This window comes from Nestor notabilis, unplaced genomic scaffold (genome assembly GCF_000696875.1).
Source record: "Nestor notabilis isolate BGI_N333 unplaced genomic scaffold, ASM69687v1 scaffold6583, whole genome shotgun sequence".
Taxonomy (NCBI): Eukaryota; Metazoa; Chordata; class Aves; order Psittaciformes; family Psittacidae; genus Nestor; species Nestor notabilis.
The window spans coordinates 28,428-51,192 of NW_009920519.1; the positions used below are offsets into that span (position 1 = coordinate 28,428).

General features: G+C 38.1%; 1 protein-coding gene across 1 annotated transcript in view; it reads left to right on the top strand.

Moving 5' to 3' along the window:
* The window catches only part of LOC104402743 (CLIP-associating protein 2-like), a gene marked incomplete at its 5' end in the record, with an annotated part of 47,669 nt that extends 28,419 nt beyond the window's left edge, over window positions 1-19,250 (top strand). Inside the window, 12 exons of the mRNA XM_010010702.1 lie at window positions 547-625; window positions 772-822; window positions 5,028-5,171; window positions 9,081-9,224; window positions 9,663-9,769; window positions 10,191-10,344; window positions 11,048-11,264; window positions 13,709-13,902; window positions 14,661-14,789; window positions 16,402-16,608; window positions 17,699-17,815; window positions 18,885-19,250. Of these exons, the coding sequence (XP_010009004.1) occupies window positions 547-625; window positions 772-822; window positions 5,028-5,171; window positions 9,081-9,224; window positions 9,663-9,769; window positions 10,191-10,344; window positions 11,048-11,264; window positions 13,709-13,902; window positions 14,661-14,789; window positions 16,402-16,608; window positions 17,699-17,815; window positions 18,885-18,971 (1,630 nt within the window). The remainder of the gene's footprint in view (window positions 1-546; window positions 626-771; window positions 823-5,027; window positions 5,172-9,080; window positions 9,225-9,662; window positions 9,770-10,190; window positions 10,345-11,047; window positions 11,265-13,708; window positions 13,903-14,660; window positions 14,790-16,401; window positions 16,609-17,698; window positions 17,816-18,884) is intronic.
* Window positions 19,251-22,765: the final 3,515 nt, after the last annotated feature.

Below are 22,765 nucleotides of genomic sequence, written 5' to 3' on the forward strand. Positions count from 1 at the left end.
GATCTGCTGTGAAGTCTGGGGAAGGGTACGGAGTGTGTTGTGGGAGAGAGGGAATGGGATCTGCTGCAGCAGAGCCCATGGGGGTCATATGCAGCATGTGCCATGTGGGAGCATGGGAGGCAGCTGGGGTGGAACAGGATGGTTCAGAGAAGTGAACACCTTTTGCAGTGCTACTGCATGTTGATTTGAGGATTGCACAGAATCAGAATACTACCATATTATTATTATGTCATCCCTTAATATTTGCATTATATATTTAGCTGTAATTGGTTCGAAGCAGGAATTTCTTACATTTTGTCCTTCACATGCCAGGTGAATGTTTCTGGAAGGCAGATACAATAAAATAAATACCAACAAAACTGTCAGAGTGGGTTTTTTTTTTAAGAAGTACTAAAGCTTTTTTTTGGGGGGGGAGGTTGGTTTTTTTGGGGGGGAGCGGGGGTTGGGTTTTTTCTCTGGAAAGTGAGGGGTTATTTAGTGCCTCTCAACACATATTAAATGAAAATGTCACGTAACTTTACATGATTTGATTTGTTTGCTTTACAGGGAATCTTTTCCAAATGACCTCCAGTTCAGTATTTTGATGAGATTTACTGTTGACCAGACCCAAACACCTAGCCTGAAGGTAAGCATTTCCAGGCTCGCATTGCAAGCAGAAATCTTCGCTGAGAGACATTTGCTTGTCTTACTATTTTAATTTGGATTGTGATTCTTGTTTTGTTAAAAAATAAAGGTTTTCAATTAGTGGATTTTGTTTTTGTAAACTTTCAGACAGTGAAGCCAGCACTGCAGGACCAGCTTCGCTCTTTTTGGAGCTCAAAGGTTTTTGTCTGAATTATTGTCTTTATTCTTAACCCTTTGTCAAGCTCTTACAGTGTTTCCAATAATATTATTCGAATGCATTCATATGCTGCTACTAACCTTTCCAAGAAACTTGAAGCATGCAGTTGTTCAATCTTAAACATGGCACTGGTATGAAAACGTTGGCTGCAAGAGAGAGCTAATAAACCCACAGAACAGTAGAAATGAGCAACAAAAGCGTGGCCGCCTAACATCGAGCTGGTTATGCAAACTCACTCTGTCAAGTCTCTTCTAATTTTATGTTTGTGATTTCCCAGTCCTGTTTTCCTAGGGTTTTTTTTCTCATGTGCACAGCCTGATAGGTCTTGAATGAATTTAAATTATTTTAATATCAATATGAACTGCAGTTCCTCTATTAAAAATCAGCTCCCTTTGTGGTACACTTCGTTTCCTGAAAGCAGTGTGTAGTTTTATAATTACACACAGTTTTACATAGGAATCTCTCATCTGGAGACCTGCCAGCATAACTGAAAATGAAAAATGTATTCTGCAGTACATTTACAGTGCCAAAGAGAGTTGATTTTAGGATTAATGCATCAAATCCTAAGAAGATTTACAAGTGTTTCAAATGGGGAAATAACAAGCATATGATAACTGGCATTTTCTGCTCTATCCTGCACGAAATATTTTTACATGGTTTGATACTGCACAAGAATATGACTTTTCCCAAGTTACGTTGAACTTAAAGTCACATGAATATGCCTTTTTTTGTCTACAATACAGTAAAACTTACATTTTTAAGCTTTTGAGGACAGTTGATACGTTGACCACTGTTGCTTCGTGTGTTAAAAAGGGACTGCTGTCATTTATTGAAGACAGCAAATGAGGTAGTAAAAATCAGTTTGTTGTTTAAATAAATCCTTGGAAAAAATTTGGTTTGGTTTTGTTTCACTTGTTTTTCCTCCCCAGGAAGGTGAATTTGATGGTTGAGATGCTCTTTTTTCCATGCAGTAGTACAGCTGGTAAACACATATCAGTCAGGTTTCAAAGCCTGAGAGTATAGATTTGGAATGAGATACAGACTCCTGCTAGGCTGAGTTGGGGCTAAGTTCAAGCATATTTACTATGTGACCTAGAAGGAATTAAGAAATACGAAACAACTTAATGGGAAGGACATTCTGTAAGTAATTTCCAGTATTTGAGAGAGTTTGAACTGGAGACATCAGTAAAAACTGCATCCATGGGTGAGCACCTGTTAGCTTCAAATAAAGTCAAGAGTATTTAAAATGGATTTTGGGGACAGTAAAATATGTAACTGTGTAAGTGAAGGTAATTTCTTTTCAGAAGAAAGTGATAACTACCCCACACTCTCATCTTTATGAGATAACTACAACTTCAGGATGCAGACAGTAAAGTTATTGAATATCACTTGCAGAAGTACCTATTTAATATCAACATTCTTGAATATTTTATCTAAACGCCATCCTCAGTGCACCCAGGTTGCTGGCAGATTAATTGATAATCCCAGGGCTGCTCCGTTTCTTCAAGTCTTCAGCTTTTGTTCTTACTCTGATAAAGGATTATTTTGTTGCAGACTGTGCCTTTGGGCTAGATACTGACAGGAAAAAACAGAGAAAGGATTTTCGGCATCCTTAAAGGTGGTCAGATATAAGGAAGGATGATAGATAAGAAATTGGCTCCATAGGGGGATTCCCTTCTACAAATGACTTTTCCCTCTGTTTTTTACGTGGTACTAGTAAATAATCATGATTCTTTAAACTGTCATGGTCATTCTTACAAACACAGCTGAGTCCTGGACAGTAGAAGTCAAGTTTCTAGGGTGGCTGCAGAGGTGGATTTGGATAGCTAGGGCCAAACATAGGAAAGATACAACTCTACTAACCTAATCCATGGTGGATGCAGCATAGTGTGTTGTGCTCTATCCATCTTCCTTTCGCTGTGCTGTTACATGTAAATGTGGAGAACTGCTGAAACACCGTTAGAGGTGCCAGATGCATGGATCTGTTTTGGTCAAATGTAAGGATGGGCACAGGAGTCAAATTTTCTGGATGGGATATAATCTACTAAGCTTATTTTTGCAGGTGCGGAACATTTGCTTCCCAAGGGACCAGGGTTGTCCTGAAATACCCTTCAAACCATCACTTTCATGTTTCTCAGGTTGAATATCAAATGGTTCACACTCGGTGAGGGCTTGATTCAAGCATTGTGACTGAAGTTCATTAGCGGTTTCTGAACCCTTCTGTCCTTTGAGAATGGTGACTGGTTGGCAAAGGGTTTTGCCGCAGCTGATCAGATACTCAGTGTAAGAATACCTGGAACTGCTTTCACTGCAGTCAGAAATCTGCTCTCCCAGAGAGATGAAGTAGATTGTTGAAGAGGACTTAGATCTTAGGCCTCTAGTCCCTAGTTAGAGCTTTTATTCCTAAATCTCAACTTCGTACGTACTTACTGGAAATAGTGACAAAAATACATTATAAGTAGATTTGCTGCTATTCTGGAGTTTACTTCAGGGTGGGGTTTTTATCTGTAATGATCCCATCTCGTTACATTTGAGCTTAGAAAGGTACCCTTCAAAAGCAACCAGTGAAAACCACTCTTACCCAAAGTTTGACAGCAGTTTTGAGTCTGTCTTCCATCTCTCCAGAAGAGTGTGCAGTTTACTCTGGAAGTAGTTAAATAGTACTGCTCTCAGACAGGGTGCTCCTGAGTTTGTTCTCTGGGAGAAATGTCTCCGTGTGTTCTAAGTGCTACAGCTCTTAGCAGCAGTTTTTTAGTAAGGTGAGATATATTACTGTAAATCATGCACAGTGAAACATAGTGCTGTTGTTTCACTTGGTAATCTAGAAATTGTAACTGTTCCTTCCTACCTGGAAAACCATGTGCCCTAAGGGGTTTTGCTGTGGAGATGTCTGGTGTTTTGGGGTTTTTTGCTTTGGTAAGATCTAACAGATAGTGTGGGTTTTCCTGCATTTGCTAATGTTGATCTGCATAAGATGAAAGCCTCCAGCTGCTGGTTGTTGTGTAACTTTGGAGAAGTCAATCTTCAACAGCTGCTGTGAAAGTGAAGCATTCATTATTGATCTACATGTATCAGCTGTCCTTACTAACGCATATGTCAGTGTATCTTGAGTTTTCAATAGCTTGCAAGTTCCCATGACCAAAGGAAATTACTAAATAGCTTTGCTCAGGACAGTTGTACTGCAAGCCATGAACAATGAAAACACTCCCAGAACTCTCTTTCTGGTTATGATGGACGTAGGTGTCTCCATCCTGGTAGGTATTGCTGGTTCACTGTAATTATTAGTGGAAATAAAAGTAGCTCATTCAAATAGATGGCTTAAAGAAACACTCACCACTTGTGTTGATGGGTTGTGTGACAAACCTCTGGGGCAGCCGGAGCTGAGGAGATGAGTATTTAAGGGAGATACAGGTTTAACAGCCCTTTGCCCAAAGTTGTGCAGTGGTGCAGTTTTTGAGAAGCTAGAGAGAGGCTGCAGCAAAACAGAGTGAGTGGAGTAGGAGAATGATGCTCAGGTAAAAGAGGGAGTGAGGCAGATTTTCTGTCCTCCTGGTAAATTCATGTCTCCATCTTCCAAACATCATCAAAGGAAGAGTGCGTGTGACCCCTCGTAAGTCTTCTATAGAAATTCTATTCCATACTTTTTTACTTTTTTTTTATGGAATTTAATGGGAAGATTAATGTGGCTCATCCCCAAGGGTGGCTACTGCTCAGATCTGGTGTTTGAGAAAAGAATGCCGAAATTGCATAGTAGGAACTAACAGGAACTGAGTATTGGTGCATCAGATGTTCATTTTTCATTTTAGTACTTGTAAAATGTTCTTAACAATTCTGAATGGTTCTTTAGAGTCTTGATTATTCTTAAATATTCTGAGTACTTTGGTTTTCTTCTTGTTAAATATAAGCTTCTGCATATGCAGTGATCTGTGTATCTTTTAATTGCTACCAATGAAATCTAAAGTTTTTATTAATATTTGAATTTCTGTGGAATAATTCCCTTCTTGAAATGTTATATCCATTTGTAAATTGATTTATGTATAGAGGTTTATATCAATGCTGAAAAGATGTTTACTTTACTTGGGAGAAAAAGATAATCTGTATTTTAGGGAATGAACACTCTGTGAGCACACTTGTTCTTGCAGCCCACCATTTTCATTGTCCACCTGACTCTCTTTTCTCTTTGCAGGTCAAAGTTGCAATCCTTAAATACATAGAGACTCTTGCACAACAGATGGATCCAGGAGATTTTGTAAACTCAAGTGAAACTAGGTTAGCAGTGTCTCGAATCATCACCTGGACCACAGAACCTAAAAGCTCAGATGTTAGGAAGGTATGTTTGTTAGTGTGTACTTAGAATTGCAGTGCATTCCAGTGTGTTGGCTAGTTAGAGAAGCCAATATTTCTTGCCTAAAATAACAAACAAATTTCTTTCAAAACAAACTTATTTTTTCATAGAGAAAAGAGACTTTTATATCCTTCTCAGCATGAAGTACTGGAAGTGCCAAAGTAAAACTTTGAGAAAACTTGTGCATTTAAGAATTCAAGTAAAAATTTGAAATGAACACATCTTGAAACTCCATTAGAGTTGTACTTTCATGTATGTTAAAAAGTTTAGGTTATCTTTCAGAATACAAGGAATCACTGTTTCAAGCACCTACCGGGTATTAAAATCACCTCAATGGGCATTTCCTTTGCAGTTTTAACATTACATCAGAGACCACCCTCTGATACTGCCTGCATGTTCCTAACAGGAGCAGTAGGTTTGGTAGCAAACTGGGTTCAATCCCAGTTGGATTTTCTCAGATCCTTTGTGCTTTGGTAAGGCCATATCAAAGGTTTGTTCTTTCAGTGTTGCAGTTCCAGTGCAAAACTCTTTTTTCCACATGATTGTTGTGCAGTGAAAATCAGTATTTGTGAGCTACACACTATACCAGGGGTATGAGTAATAAAGGAAATGTACTGATGAAGTCTTGGAAAGAGTTTCTGAATAGTCCTTCCAGTTACAGAAAGCAAAAACCTTTGAATATTGTTTGCAGTTTGGTGGGAGTTCAGTTGTCCTGACTGATTTTCACCAGCCGTTCTGTTCTGTCTTAGCTTCCATTACCAGCATGCTGACACTTTTCGAGTGCTAAATAAACATGTTTACTTCATGGCTCACAAGTGCAAGCATCTTTGGCCAGAGAACTAACTCTTCCGTTTGTTTTTCTCTGTTCATTTCTGCAGTTTGAAGAGTTGAAACAATTCATTTGTTTAGATTTCCTTTGCTGTTTTCAATAACCTTGAGTTTTCTCATCTTTATCATTTCTGGAAACAGTACCAAAACTTACCTTGTGTAAGAGAGATGTTTTGTAGGAGAGAATAGAGAGAAAAGAGTGGGAGCTGTCTCACAAAGTGTGTAATGTGAATAGAACAAAAATTAAAATAGCTTCCACACCTTCTTGATACCTGTAATATGTAATAAAATACCTATAGGAGAGTTTATGTTGGAGGTAATGTTTCTGTCTTTCTCTTTTTATATAACTTCATGAGTATGAGAAAGCAGCAATAGATTATATTCTGTTGACTTCTTTGCCTAGTACCATATTCTGGTGATTTATCTAAGGCCATAAAACAGGCAGAGAATGAAGCAGCACTATCTTCTGAATCAGTGACGTTTTAGTACCCAGACACGTGGCAGGCAGTCTTATCTGATGGTTCATATCTCTAATAAGCATTTTTATGTCAGTAAGTAACTGAATCGTGGAAAGAATTGCTGGTGGGTTTAATCATCTGGAACATTGTAATTATATGAAGTTCTCTCATTTTATTTTTTCTTTCCATAACACAACTGTTAGAGGCAACCAGGTGCCAAAAGCCTTCAATAACTCTAGAAAATACAATTTCACCGATAAGGAGTCAGAAGAGTTATTCTGATGGTATAAAATGTTTTGTTCTCTTGGCAAGCTTCAGAGCCTGCTATTACAGGCTTTATAATTTATTTTAACAAGCTTACAGCATTTAGTATGATTTTTCAAATCGAAAGGTTTTGCCAAGTGTACTTGTGTGTAATCGATGGGTTGGGGTGGGTTGGTTTTGTTTTGGTTAGTGTCAAAACATTACCATTATTCAGCATTAGGAGAAATCCTTTCTTACTTTACATGTGTGCAGTCGGGCAGTCATTGCAGTTCAGTGACATGGGACTTCTTGCTGGAAGGTCAAATTCTGTGTTTCAGAATGTCCAATTCTAAAATTAGAATTCTTCTGGCAAGAACTAGAATCTTCTGGAGTAGTTCTAAGAACAAAACGGACAAAAAAATCTTTCTAATCCTCATCGCAGACTTTCAGAGATGTTTTCTGTATGACTGGGCATGAATCTCAGGAGAGAGCTTATGCTGAGGAGAAGAAAATCTTCTAAATACTCTAAAATGCCTTCTTTTTTCTCCCAAGGAAGAGAGAGAGAAAATTGGTAATGGCAAAGTTGGGAATCTTCTGTGGGTCAATACCAATTTGGAAAATTCAGGTTTAGCTTTGTTTTGGGCAGACTTGATGGTATCAAGTTTCTTTCTTAACATGACCCTGGACTGTCTTTTATATTATTTCATTGGCAGCTTAAATAGACAGTGTGACAGAGCAGAGACATGGATAATGGGACAGAAAAAGGAAAGTGCTAATTTCCAAGCCTTTGCTCAGTTGCTGGATTTGTTTTGGGTTTGCTTTGTATCGATTTCTGTTAAATGACTGACCATAAGAATAACAAGGAAAGGAAAAACGTTAACGACAGATTGTAGAGGGCATTCAGGGTGTTCACTTGAAGGGAAGGCTGTCAGAGGGAGCAGGGAATAAAAATGAAAAGGAACAGCCAGTCACGAGCATGCAAAGATAATTCATGGCAATCTAACATTCTAGTATACTTGCCATTAACACTGGGATGTGTGTTGGTATGTGTGCTCAGACCTTGGCTTTCCACTTTTAATTAAAAAACGCTACAGTTCATTGCTCTGGAAGCAAAACAAGGGAAATAAATGTCTGGAAGAATTTTCTAAACTGCTTGCTTGAAGTATATTGCTGCTTGAGCGAGCTGCCTACCACTCTGTCTAGCATGAGGCACTGGTTCTCTCCAGTGCATGGCAAAGCTTGGTGGGGAGCTGTATAAACTAGACAGAGTAGGTTGATCTTAGAATCAGAGTTTTGCACTACAGAGAAACTATTACACAATCCTGCAGAAGTTAATCTCTAGCCCTTCATTGCTTGGGTTAGTTTAGCTGCTGTGTTGCCAGGTTTGTTAGACTACTCAGTGAATATTCATCAAAATGTACAAACATTACTAAGTCAGGCAGTCAACTCCTCTTTACTAGAGGGAACCCAACCATTTTGTAACTTACTGTGCTGCTTTGGCAGTAAGGAACTCTGGTGGTTTTGATTCAGATTTAAAAAGAAATAAATAGTAAACCATGCTGCAGGATGAGGATGACATTACATTAGAACTTTAAAATTGAGGGTGTGGGAGGTGACATCCAGTAGACCACAAGCACCAATATTTAGCAGTTTTCATCTTTGGACTGTAGTCAGCAAAGTTATTCCTGGTCATGTTTGCCTGTCTTTTAACAAGAGAAAGAAAGTGGGGCAGGGAGGAGGGGAAGGTTAATAAACTGGTTTGGCTGTAGGATCAGTTATAAAGAACATCAAGTGCCACGATCACAACTCAGAATCAAGACTGTCTTGTTCCAAATTAGGGTATCTGTTTGTGGGTGGGTTTTTGTTCTTGTCCATTCTTCTAATTTCTAAAGTGAGAACTTTTCCTTTTCTAGCCAGTGTGTTGATTACCCATTATCTGTAATTACCACTTGCAGAACACAGGAAAAAGCATTGCAGGCTTGTTCCTGCCTGGTGTGTTCCATAATTCTCTTCAAATTTGTTCAACTTACCAAACCCTTTAAAAGCCATTTTTGGGAATTCCTTCAGTACTTTTCTTAGCAAGTGGGGATTAGGGCTGGGAGGAGTGTGTGTGTGTTGAGGGGCACATTTCTGAAACACTACTTGTCAAAATGATTGTGCAAGCTTCTTGTTGTGTGCCTGGATTTATCAATATCTGAACCTCCAGCTTACCAGCAAATAGGAGTTGCTTTTGTTCACATCTGTTGACATCTTGGATCAAGACTTAAGTCACGTTTTGTGATTACCACTCGCTAAAGTATCTCTTACTGATAAAATTACTTTAGAAACTGAAATTGATGTCTTCATATGTGTTTTCTTCTTCTAGGCTGCACAGTCAGTGCTGATTTCTCTTTTTGAACTCAACACTCCAGAGTTTACAATGCTGTTGGGTGCTTTACCAAAAACATTTCAGGATGGAGCCACAAAGCTTCTCCATAATCATCTCCGGAATACAGGCAACAGTGGTCAGGTATCAACAGCCCTCTTCCTTCTAAAGTTACTAGTGTTTTGAATGTATGTCCATTTTGGTAGAGTTATTGGTAAGACCAAGAAGGTTTGGTAGAGGAGGAGGAGCAAACCAAATCCTATGTAGAAGTCTGTTTTAGTAGGAGATACCACTCATCATGGAATGCCTTTTCTTTTTCCTCCAGAGAATGATACTTTCTAAGTCTATGTTGCTTCCAGGTGACTTTTAGTAAGTTTGAATGTGCTTTTTTAGAGTAGTTTACCTTTTACTTCATTCATCTCAAAGTTATATCTGATTGAAGTAACTAGTAATTGGTCAGCCAATCCAAGAAATTAAATAGAAGCTCTTTAAATATTTCTGGGCACTAGAAAATAAACACCATAAGTTAAAAGGACAGCTAAAGTCCTAGTGGAGTATCTTCTCTCCCCTCTTCCCTTCCAGGGATCAATGGGAAGTCCTTTAACAAGACCTACTCCACGCTCCCCAGCAAGTTGGTCAAGTCCTCTCACATCCCCAACCAATACATCACAGAACACACTGTCACCAAGGTAACGTAGCCGTGTGGTGCTTTTAGCAGTAAGTCGACTGTGAGAACTGCTGGGTTGTGTTGGTCCTCCTTACTTGGGAACTTTTTTTAGAGAGAATGGTGTAAAAGCCCAGTTATTTCATATCCACAAGAGGAAAACAGAGCAGAAGTAATTTGTTTTTTCAGGCAGATGCTGCTGCATGATGTGTCACTTTGCTGGCTACTCCCAGTGCTTTCTCTAGTGGCAGAATGCTTACTAAGCTGTATCGTAACACAGTTTTGTTATGTGAAGAACCAGATTTCTTTCTTAATATGTTTCAAGAAAAATAATACATTTATTAATATTTCCCGAGTCTCTGTAGTTCTCTGCTAATGTCACTTAAAAACCTAGGGTCACAAAATAAATCCATTTTAACTCCTCTGTCCTCCCCGGTGGCGCACAGTGCATTTGACTATGACACTGAAAACATGAATTCTGAAGATATTTACAGCTCTCTCCGTGGAGTCACTGAAGCCATTCAGAATTTCAGCTTCCGTAGTCAGGAAGATATGAATGAGCCTGTAAAAAGGGATTCCAGAAAAGATGATGGTGACTCGGTGAGTATTTAAACTCATCGTGGTGCCAGCAAACCAAGCCAATGACTGAGTTGTTAGAGATGGTAAAGCATCGTTTTCAGTAGGTTTGTGTGATACAACTTCTGAAATGGAACATTTCTCCTCAGTTACTTCAGAACTTTAGAAAAATTTGTTCCTGGTCTTGAGGCACATTCTGGAAATGTAAATGCTAATTCTGAGTAGCATCAGCTGTTTGTCTACTCAAAATGTAGCCATTTAAAAATAGATTATCTTGCAAAACAGCTGCCGTTCAGGTTTTGGGAAGTCTGCACCTTAATGGATGTTTTTCCAAAGACTTTATTCTGTACAAACTGTGTGGGTGTTCCAGTGCTGTGTGCAGTGTTTCATACTTCTGTTCCTGTGGACTTCAGCTTTCAGATTTGTTGAGCTTGTGAAATATGTATGTGCTTAACATGTTTTTAATTACTTGGCATCAGACTTCTCAGATAAAATGCAGCTGCTGCTCGTTGATGGGTTCTTTTGGACTATGTGCACTTTCCTTTTTATGAAGGAAAGCAAAGTTTAGGGAACTGTTTTTAAGAGTTCTGTTTGATGGTTGGTTTGAAATAAACTTGTAAACTTTTGGAATGTGTAAGTTTTTGCTGCATAGATGAATTAGTCATGTAGTTAACCGAAATCTGTGAGTGTGGTTTTTATATGCTCCCGTGATACTTCTTCCCTGCAGATTTGCAGTGCTTCGGGAATAGCGGGAGGTGGTGTGAGTGACACCGGCCGAACAGCCCTGGATAACAAAACCTCCTTACTCAACACGATGCCTCCCCACTCCTCCCCACGCTCACGAGAGTATAACCCATACAATTATTCGGATGGTATCAGTTCATTTAATAAATCTGCTTTGAAAGAAGCCATGTTTGATGATGATGCAGAGCAGTTTCCTGATGGTAAGCTTCAGACTGCATTCTATGCTAGAATAGAAGGGAAGTGGTGGGATTTTCCATCCTTGAGTTCAGTCTGTGAATTTATGATTAGCAATAAATGTATCACCAGTGCTGCTGCCTTGAGAGGTTTTGACAAATGCTGCATTTCAAATTAGTTTATTTATTAGTAATCCTTTTGAGTGACATTGTTGCATTGCCTGGTATTTGTAGAGATTAAGGGTAGAAATGAGATAAATACTGAACTATATTGTATACTTCTGGTAGCACATCCTGTAGCAGTATTGTCAGTATAAATTTACTTGTCTGGTTGCTTTACGACTGAAATTTAAAGAGGGTGGGGAGGGGAGGGAAGAGTTACAGTAAGGAAGTAAAACTGGATCAAACCAGTTTGGGAACTAGGGGAAAGATGAAGAACTTTGTTAGTAATGTATTTGTATTTGAAACATGGCACTGGCGGTTTTTATTGACTAAACATTCTGTAAAAAGAACACCACAAAACAAGCCAGCTTGTACCAGGAAGGAGGTTAATTCAGCCCATGTGTATCTCAGAACTCAGGCTGTTGGTCTGTAGGCTTCTAGAGCTACTTTCTAATGCTTCTCAGTATATCTTTTGGTAATTTTTTCATCTCAGAACTCAGGCTGTTGGTCTCTAGGCTTCTAGAGCTACTTTCTGATGCTTCTCAGTATATCTTTTGGTAATTTTTTCTCTCTAAATGTTGGGAAGGTTCCAAAGTATCACTGCTGCCACTGCTACTTTAAAAAGTAGTCAGTGCTTTTCATAATTTGGTATTTGTTGTTGTTGATATTGCATATTCAGTTACAGGTGAAAATCAGGTTTTCAGTAAACAAATTTCTTAATAGAAAGGGACAAATGAATTTTCCCCCTTCTGACAGTTTTAATTCTGTCATCCAGCAAAGATGTGTTAAACTGTTTAAAAACAAAGCTGCTTTCTGACATGGTGGTTTCTTCAGCTACTTTCTAAGTTAGCTTTAAGTTTACATTAAACTAAATGTAAAATCAAAGTCAGGTGCATGTCTCTGTTTTCTGTTCAGTGAAGAGGCATGTGGCCAGTCATTCTCTTCTGAAAAAGATTGAGGGGAAAGCAAAGTTTTCCAGATCATAGCAATCATTAAATACCTTTGCCATCCGTGTACAGCGACAGTGCATGATCGAGCCTCTGCATTACAGGGACCCTGTTTTACATGGGATAAGCCTCTTTATACCTTCCAGCAACATATTTCTGGATATTGCATTAAACCAAATGTGATCTGTGCTGCACCAGCATGTCCTGGCTTTGCAGAAACTCCTGCCTGGCTGGAGTGAAGCGTCTCCATCCAGGATTAGTTTGTCCTGCCTCGAGCAGTAGTGCAGTTTAATGGATCTTAACAAAGTACTTGCATTCATTCATGTGCTCACCTTGAGGATTTAGTTACACCACATGTATTCAGTCATTTGCATTTGTTACTTTTAGAATTTCATCAGAATTTCATCAATAGGGGGAATGGTTTTATAATTTTTATATGACCTGATAAATTTGTTATGGAGAATGTATTTCATGTGTTAATAAATAGAATAATTTTAGGAACAACGTAATGCAGGAACATTTACATTATATGCCAATATTTTCAACCATTTCCAGAAAAAAAATGTTTGCTAATTTATCCAGAAGTCTCAGTGCAGAGATGGAAGCTACATGCTTTTCTTTCTAAAAGACTATGTTCCTTCCAGCTCTAACCATTCTGTGATTCTACGGGTCTTGATGGTGGAATAAAGGCAGCACCTTGATACTTCATTTTCATTAAGACCAGTTTTAAGTTTTTTGACTGCTTGCAGATCTCTTCAGTGTTCACAAACGTGGGTTGTGTTACTGATGCATTTTTCCATTTTCATGGAATTCTCCCTAATCAAAACTAAAATTCAGGCCATCTCTTAATGACTGTTGTTGGGAATCTCTGTGGGACTCATGGCCTTGGTTTGCTTCCATTGCAGTGGCTGTGTACCAAGCACTATTTTTGTGTGTGCTTTTTTCCCTAGCTACCGCTGTGGAACCGTGGCTTACAAAAGCCTGAGCAATTCCATGGTACCAACACAGGAAAGACAGATTAATCAGCTTGGATGAGTCGTGTGGGAGAGGTGGCACTTTCCATATAGACCAGGTTTTAGAGGATGTAGAGTACTTGCCACTTGCAGATGTTGCAAGCGTAAGAACTCTTGCAGTAAACTAGTTTACAGGTTTTTTTCGGAGGGGATTTTCTGTTACTGTAAGCTTGTTCAGCACCGAAAAAAGAGTAGCCAAATTGCAACTTTTGCAGTCAAATTTGGGGGCAGAAAAAGTATGCTAGAAAGCCAGATAGCCATCCTAGAAAATACCCTTCAGTTGCACAGCAGGCGCTAATACTTAACTGCAGTGAGTGGAGAACTGTATTTGTGCACTCTATTTTGGCAGAGCCTCCTATGGACCATTCTGACCTGGTTGCAGAGTTACTTAAAGAGTTATCAAACCACAATGAGAGAGTTGAGGAAAGAAAGGCTGCCCTGTACGAGCTCATGAAGTTAACTCAGGAAGAGTCTTTCGGTGTTTGGGATGAGCACTTCAAAACAATTCTGCTTCTGCTGCTTGAAACACTTGGAGATAAGGAGGTACATTCAGATTAATCCAGTTATGAATGTTTACAGAGCACATGGTTTACTGTCAGTATCTTTGAATTTTGTATGTGTTGTCAGAAAGGCACAAATTCCAGTTAGTCTTGAAAAACAAACAACTGTGGAAATACAGTCTGAATGCCCTGACAGTAAAAAGGGCATCAGTAACATTCACCTTCTCAAGTGTTCTTATTTGTCCATTCCCATATAATAGAGTAGATGAAACATTTTTCAGTAAGACTCAAAACTTCTCTGTTTATAGCCCCTGGTGGAGTCTAGAATATCACGTCGTCATGTGTGGCAAAACAGTTAAAAATGTATTTCTAAAATACAATAATGCTCATTGTGAAGAGACCAAGTTCTACATAACTGGATCAAAAAGACACTAATACTTGGTATTGACATAAGTAAAATGTTAAAAAATGTATTTGTATGCTGTGATGCTGTAGGTTTTATCAGCACTTGCGAACAGTAAAGTTGTGTGCAACTTAACTTCTGGGTAGCACAGCTTACTGCATTAGGTAGCAACATTTTTATGATGTGCCACCTGAATTATCTGCAAAAAGAGAAATCCAGAAGAGTGAGAAACTGAAGATTTTTTTCCTAGCTTGATTTGTTAACACTCGGTTCATACTACCTTTAAGCATAAAGCATAATCTGATATTTTTCCATTAGCAAAGACTCTTCAGCTGCTGAATAGGTGTTAAACCGTATGTCTGTTTAAAGATACCTAACTCATTGATTTTGATATTTAGCATGCAATTAGAGCTCTGGCATTGAAAGTTTTAAGAGAAATTCTAAGAAACCAGCCAGCAAGGTTTAAGAATTATGCAGAGCTCACCATCATGAAGACGTTAGAAGCACATAAGGATCCCCATAAGGAGGTGAGTAATCAGTTATTCTATTTGTTTATGACAAATTACTACTAACTGAAACAGCTGCCCCAAAAGTGCTTTGAGAAATTAGCCAGATCTTACCGAGGAAGTAATTTGGGTAATAATCAAGCATTCAGCTGTTACTAGTTAACACAGGTATGCAAGAAAAAAGAGAACTGCTGTTTTATAAGCTCTCAAATGCTTAATAGCAGCCCTAATAACAATTGTCTTGGGTGCTGTAAACAATGATGTGTCATTTTAGCTCTTCAAGGAGTAACTGAAGGGAGTTTTTTCCTTGTATGACATCTTAACCCATATATAGGTGTCCTGGAGCTCTACAACAAGCTTTTGGATTTCATTGAGGTTCATGGTTCAGAGACGCATTGAACGCGGCAAGGAATTGTCAACCCTTTCCATTTTCAGACAGCACAGGAGTGTATCAAAGGGAGGAGTTGGCGGTGGCCAAGAATAGTGAGGGGATTCAGAAGTAGAAGGATAACTGGAATCTTGCTCAGAAGTCTTTATGATGCATGCATACACAATAAAGGATAATGCTTGTAGATACAAGAAGCATAAGTGCAGTGCCCACCCCAGTATTCAACAATTCCCGTCAGTATCACTGATGCTGTGGAAAGAATCCAGGTATATTACCAAATGATCACATCTTCTCCTGCTCTCCCCAGGCACGAGCACTTACTCTATGCTGAACTTATGTGAAGTTCTAAGTTTTGAAGTGCCTCCCATACCAATGACTTCTGTCATTCATCTGAAACTCACTCCTCTTTTCCCTGCACCCTCTTGATCTGTTTCATTTACTGTATTTATTACAATGTCTTGTCCTCCTCTGTCTTTCTCTGTTATTGTGCCTTTTCTCTCTCTTGGTTTCATGTATACAAAAGAGAGAGAGAGTAAAAGGGACAAGGAGGGAGAGAAACCGTTATGGAGGAATTTGTACATCACTGACTTTCTACAGTGGTTGACTCTTTAGATGGCAGATGCCACAGCTGCTCTAATAAGAAGATCAGTTGTTAATTTCGTCTGTTGTGTCCATGTTGTACCCTGAGATTCTGTACCTATTATCTTCCTGTCTAGTTACTCTTGTTCTGTTTGTTTTGCATATTCTTCAGGCTTAAAGCACTGTCCCGTTGTAGTTTCTTTCAAACTTGGAGGGGAAGAACACCAGCTAGCTTGACTTGTAGAAGTAGCAATCCAGGCATGTCATTAAATATGTTTTTTAGATGAATGTGAAAACACGTTGTCAGTGATCACTGACCTAACAACTGACAGCACAAGAAATCAGATTTACAGAGGTGGTGATATTTCAGTGTGTAGTTGCAGAATAGAGACATTTCAGATCCAATTCAACAAGCAGGTTTGAAAAGCTAGGACACATATTGCCAAGGACATAGATTAGCCCCAGAATATTGGCACATCTTGGTTTTAGGAATGTATATCCAGCAGTTGGAATCTTGTAAACAGATTCAGAAAGGGTTCTTAATTCCTGTATTTCTACAATACTGTAGGAAATGCTTGTGCTCAAGACCATTACTGACAGATAACAGACCATAGTAACAATCTCTTGTAAGTAGTTTTCCCTGTCTTTTACCTATTCTTTCAATAGGTGGTGAGATCTGCTGAAGAAGCTGCTTCCATGCTGGCCACTTCCATTAGCCCAGATCAGTGCATCAAAGTTCTTTGTCCGATTATCCAAACTGCAGATTACCCCATTAATCTGGCTGCAATCAAAATGCAGACAAAAGTTACAGAAAGAGTATCTAAAGAAACCCTTACTCAGCTTTTACCAGAGATTGTGCCAGGTCTAATACAGGTAAGGAGAGAAGAAACACTGTAAGTATATATAAGAATTGCAAAGACAATATCACTTGGTTCTAATGAGGGATTTTATTTGTCTGATAGCTGATGGCTGCTTTGACCCAAAATAACTCACCTAGTGGGAACAAACTCTTGATTGGCAGGTAGTTAAATTATAACTGCAGTTAGGACTCAAAGGAAATCTTGGTAGGATATAAAGTACTGATTATAGGTAAGCTTGGTAGATACTTTTAATTATAAGATAGGGGTTTTTGTTGTTTGTATCTTTTCCAAGTTGGAATCATTTGGTCTGAAGTTGCCTGTGTTGTACTGTGTATAATTGTAGGCTTTTATCGCTTACAGTTTGTGGGAGGTAAGAGGAAAGAAGCAGTTGATTGGAGAAACTTTAATAAAATCAGAAGGCTATCACAGGTTTCTCTTCCTTTGTCTTTTAAATTCATTCCCACCTTATCAAGAGCCAAGATATATTAATTTTCATGTGATGAATAAAGAGAGCTTGACAGCTGGATTCTGCAGATTTCTGTCTTTAATGGGTATGATCTGATCATACATCTGCAGGAAGGGAGAGGCAGGGAAGGGACCCTCTGAGAAGGGGCTGTGAGACAGGCAGCCAGGCATATGGGGTACTGGCAGAGAGGCAAAGAAGCAAAAATCATTAAGGAACGAGATGGGAATTAACAAGAGAATCTTTACCTGTTAAGAGAATACCTCTTTCAGAGTAAGGAGGCTCTAAACTGAGTGGCCTTCTGCTTTAAGTAAACCAGTATGATCTAGAACAATTTCTCTTATATACTCCCCTGTTGCCTGACAGCAGGCCTGTTTTCAGAGTAACTTATGCACAGGATTGCGTGGGGGTTGATTTCAGTCTGGAAAATGATTATCAATGGTGATTAATAATCAGCCTGCTTTGTAAGTGCATGCTCTGAATTCGCATGTTTGATTTTATGCTGGAATGCCTCATTGGGCTACACTGGCATTAATTTTCTGTAGGCTTCAATGTATTTATCATAGTAAATAAGTAAAGCTTTCCGAGGCTTTTAATCATTAACTGATACGGTATTAATGTTAATTTTATTGCTTTCTAGGGTTATGATAATTCAGAGAGCAGCGTTCGTAAGGCATGTGTTTTCTGCCTTGTAGCCATTCATGCGGTAATTGGCGATGAACTAAAACCACATCTCAGTCAACTCACTGGCAGTAAAGTAAGTAAAAGATACCATTTAGAGAAATCTTGTGTCATAATTCCATGTACGCGTTTGCATTTCGGTTGCAGTTGCCAGGAAGTTTCTTAAAAGTATATACTTGAATGAGTGTATCAGGGCTACAGAGATCTTTTGAGGATGAATATAAATTTGTCATAAAATGCTCAAAACTGAAAATCTATAGATCTTTATGCAAGTTACAAACTTCACCATTAAGATAAATACTAAATTACGTTTCTTACTGCTGTTTAACGGGTTTAGTTACTGGGTATATCACTGGTAGTAGTGATAGTGGCTGTACTCAGCGTGGCTTTTCCTATCAGTATTTCTTGCCTTATTTTTCATGCCAGTTCTGATTGGAAAGCAATAAATGTAATACATAGATTTTACATACAGAAGTTTTATTTATTCTTCTTCCTTATTGTTTTGTTTTCATCAGTCCTTTCAGTACCTCTAATTTGAAAATAATAATAATAATAGTCTGTGTTCTTTTTTTGTTTCAGGGTATTTATGATTTTATTGACATCTCTTACGTGCAGGTTTTGCATGCAAACAGCTGTATATTAATTATATTAATTGTGAATCTCTTTGGGAATAAAAAAGGACGATTTATTTTCTATATCTGTGAAGAAGACAGTGTTATCTTAAATACTCTGTGGCAGTGATTGTGTTGAATGTTGATTCTAGACAGTAGTGGAAGCTGTAGTAAGTACCAGCATTGACAACTCTAGTTAGAGCCCCAAAACCTCAACATTAACTTAGAAGAAAAAAACAACCAAATCTACCTTACTTAAAACAGCATTGTAACCCAAGGAAAACATTTCATCTATCTTAATCTAGCTACCGTAGATCATTCTCTTCTTTACATCCTTAAAGAATCTTGAGCAGTTTCTCCTGTGACACATTCTGCTGCTGCTTGTTTTCATTGACAAGTATGTGACCTTTGAATCAACTGTGTTTTGCTGTTGGAGAAGAGAAGGTGGTTTAACGTCTCCTTTGTTGTACCATTCCTGGAGTCTGTATACTTTGCACATACTAAACAAAGTGAATTTCTGGCTTAAATTTGCAGATGAAATTATTGAACCTTTACATCAAACGTGCACAAACAGGCTCTGGACCAGGGGATGCCACTGCAGATATGGCTGGACAAAGCTAATGAAGCTGACAAGACTCACCCAGGTCTCCTAAAGCAAGGGCACGGCCCTCTGCCATGAAAGGAAAATTCTTACATACAACTTCTGGAACTTTTCTCTTGGGGTTTTTTTTTCTCTTTTTTTTTCTTTTTCTTTTTTTTTCTTTTTTTTTTTTTCTTTAACCAATGGCTGCCCTCAGCCTGCATGTGACTGTTGCAATAGAATTATTCCATTATTCCCAATCCAAGGAAAACCAGTATTAACATCAGTTGATCAAAGCAGAATAAAACCTAAAATAATCTAATCCGTCAGCTATCCTGTTCACAATCCTCCATGTCTTCCCATTAACTTTTGCCAGTGTTATTGTATTAAAAAAAGAGATTTTTTTTTAATGCTAATTAAAAGGTATGGTTTAAGCTTCAGAAGTTAAACTCTAAATTCTGTTGCTTTTATTCAGCTGCAGATAACATTACTTTTTTATTGCTATTTTGGTTGAGTATCATGTCCTTCGCTAGAAACAAGAAGTGATGTGAAACAAGGCTGAACTAGTCTGAACTGCAGTGAGACTCGTTCACTGTGGTGGTGGTTCATCATTATCTACAGCTTGTTTGGGGTATTCTGGAGATTGAGAAATACGCCTATAAAAAAAAAGCTGGATTGATCCAGTTCTGTAAAAGTGATATTGTTCATTGGTTGTATGTTTGTTGCATAAATAAGAATTTAGTGTGCGCAGCAGAGGACTGGTACAACCAGTACCTCTTCCTGTGGGAGACAGCCCTTTCAGGGTAGCAGTGCTGACCTGGTGATAGTGTGGCAGTCTGCTTTGTTGCAGCAGAGTTAATGGTCACTTGATGGACGTGAACCATCCTTGTCACCTTTCGTTCTTCAAGCAGGATGCTTCAGAATGGAGTGCTCTGCCCAAGCATGCTCAGTATGTATTTATCTTTATCACTAGAATGTTTCCTCTCAACCTAATTGCTGGAACAAGTAGTCTTGTATTGTAATTCACATGGGATTTTATGACAACAGTGCAGAAAACTATTTATTCATTACCTTCCTAAAAGCACCGAGATTTTCTGCATTGAATTTAAAGGTGGGGGAGGGAAGGGAATAATCACAACTGCTATGGGCCTTGCCACCTTTTAATTAAAAATATAAATATATATATTTTGGATGAGTTGGGAAAGCTGCACCAAATTATTTGCATGGTTTTCTTGAATAGCATCCTCAAGACCCATCTGGATTGAGGTGTGGAAATGTTTCCAGGGTTTGTTTTTCCATTTTTGAAAGAGAGTTAGTTTATTGTGAATAATGGTTCTTTGTATTTATGAACTTGATAATGGAAAGAGAACAAAGATCAAGTAAATGTGTCCCTAAATGTTGTCTTTTTCTTTTGTTTTTTCCTTTTTTTTTTTTTTGTTTGGTCTTGGATATAAGCAGCAAGCTGATAACTGAGAATTGGGGTGAAACTGCCCTTCCCAGGAATGGGGGAACCTTATTTTTCCCTGATTTCTTTTTCCCTGTGACTGTGATAATGTCTAGTTGTAGGAAGTGTATCCTGATAAGAGAGAAAATAGCGGTGCCAAGGATGATGATCTGTGCTAGGCTGAAATTCTCTCTACCTCTTCAGGGTGACTAATTTTGGACTGAGCTGCTGCAGAGAGCACCCAGTGGGAGAACTATCTACAGAAAATCTTTTTTTTTTTTCTTTCCAAATTATCACTTAATGTGTATTCAAAACTCTATTCTTCAGCATTGCAGCCAAATATCATAAGAAACTCCTTATATACTTTATTTGCTAGGAACTGAAAAGCAAAACTGAGTAACAGATGCTTGTAGTTACATGAAAGGTTGTTTTCACTTTAGTCCGAAGTGAATGCACTAGAAAGAGTTAAGATGTGGTTGTTAAAGAAGCAATGCCATTGCAGAGATTTATCTGGGGGAAAAGTTGTAGGAATATACGTAAAGACTTAAAACCAAAACTGTCCTAACTCGCCACTAGCCCTTTTTAGCAGCTACATCAAGAAAATACTATCTCCTCTTTCTTTCCTTTGTACGTGTAACATCCTTGTTGTTTTCTACTGTTTAATTACATTGTGTATTTATAGTTCTATGCTTACCATTGTGCATATACTGGCAATAAAATGTACATAACATTACTTAAAAAATCAGCAATGTATACACTCTGGTTTTCTGTTTTACTTGATCACATTCTATAAGAAAAAATATAAATGTGATTGATCCAACATTGGTTAAGAAAGAAATTTATCTTCATGTTTTGTGTGTCCAAATAATGTTTCTTTATATATTCCTGTTACTGAATGTGACGTGGCATTTGAGCACATGCTGTGAATTATAGATGTGCTAGCAAAAATGGATTTTGGAAATTGAATAGAGTCTGTATGGACACCCAGTTTCCTTCATTAAGGTAGATTTCTTGTTTCCTGATTCAGTTATTTGTACATTATGCATTGTTAGCATTTTATTTTTTTAATATTTAAAAAGTATTTTTCAGTCTGCAATCTTGTAATTTGCATTTAATTTCACAAAAGGTCACTTTAAAAAAATTGCACAAATTCTAAGCTTAATAGTCCCATATGGTATTCCTGCTTTTTCTACAGGTAGTATTTATTTTAAGAGGATGATTTGAAGATGACTGCTGTTTGTCATCTTTTTGAAGATGCTATTTCATACTGAAACATACACTGTATATTCTGGATGAACCTAATTTTTTAATGTGTGAGCGAAAGCTGGTAAGAAAGAAACGGGTTTTACCCTTGGTATGACTGAAAAATTTTGCTCCAGGTTGGGAGGAGGGAGATATTTACACAAAGTTTGTCCATCAGTTTTGCTTCTAAGCCATCTTCAAAAGGTGTAAGTGTGGATGTCCCATGTATTAAAAATCTAAATGCAGTACATTTACATGAATGTTTTACTTACAGTGTGACTAGTTCTGTTTCCAGCAAGGAGGGGCTGCTGTAGTGGATAGAACCTTTGTATGACATGGATCAGAACGTGATAATTTGCAACAAAATTATTTCCACTGCGGCCAGTTGCCAGATTCTCTGCGTTGCTTTTTGCGATCATTTCCTATATTACAAACAGACATTCGCTAGTTAAATTCAAGCACTGATTAGTCATGCCTTATGTTCCTGCTGGAGGTGGTTTCTCTAATGGATTGGCATAATGATCCAGGAAAAATCAGGACAAGTCCAAGCTGCTGTTCTTTCAGAAAGAGTTTCTTTGTGTTCTAATATTCTGTAAAGAGAGAGGTCATTGTAATTATTTGAATACTGAAGTGTAATTCTTCAAGTTTGGGTTTGGCCTTAAAAAAAGAGGAAGAAGGAAAGCAAGCTCCATGCAGAATCAGGCCAGGAAATGCATATCCTGTATGTGTCAAACTTGGATGTCATTTGCTTTAAAAAACTTTGAGTAACACGTGTTCAGCTGGAATCTTAGCAACGAGCTTGGGATAGTAAATGTAAATTGCAAGGAGAGCTGGTCATGTAAATTCTGAGGTGGGTTCCTTGTATGCTTTTAAAGATAAAGGTTGGAACAGATGGAGTTGTGTTTATTATTTGTGGTCTGAGTCCCAGAGCAAAAAGAACAAACACTTTTATCGTGACACTCACATGTTCTTAGTAATTTCTATGAACACTTAAACTTTTGAGTAAATTCACAAACATCCCTATGTAAAAAAGCCTATTGAGAATGCAGGCCCAAACTGCTCAGTTTTCAGCAGAAGAATTCAAATTCTGATTATGACACTGTTCCTCTGAGAACAATCATAAAGGAGAAAATAATCTCAAGGAATAAA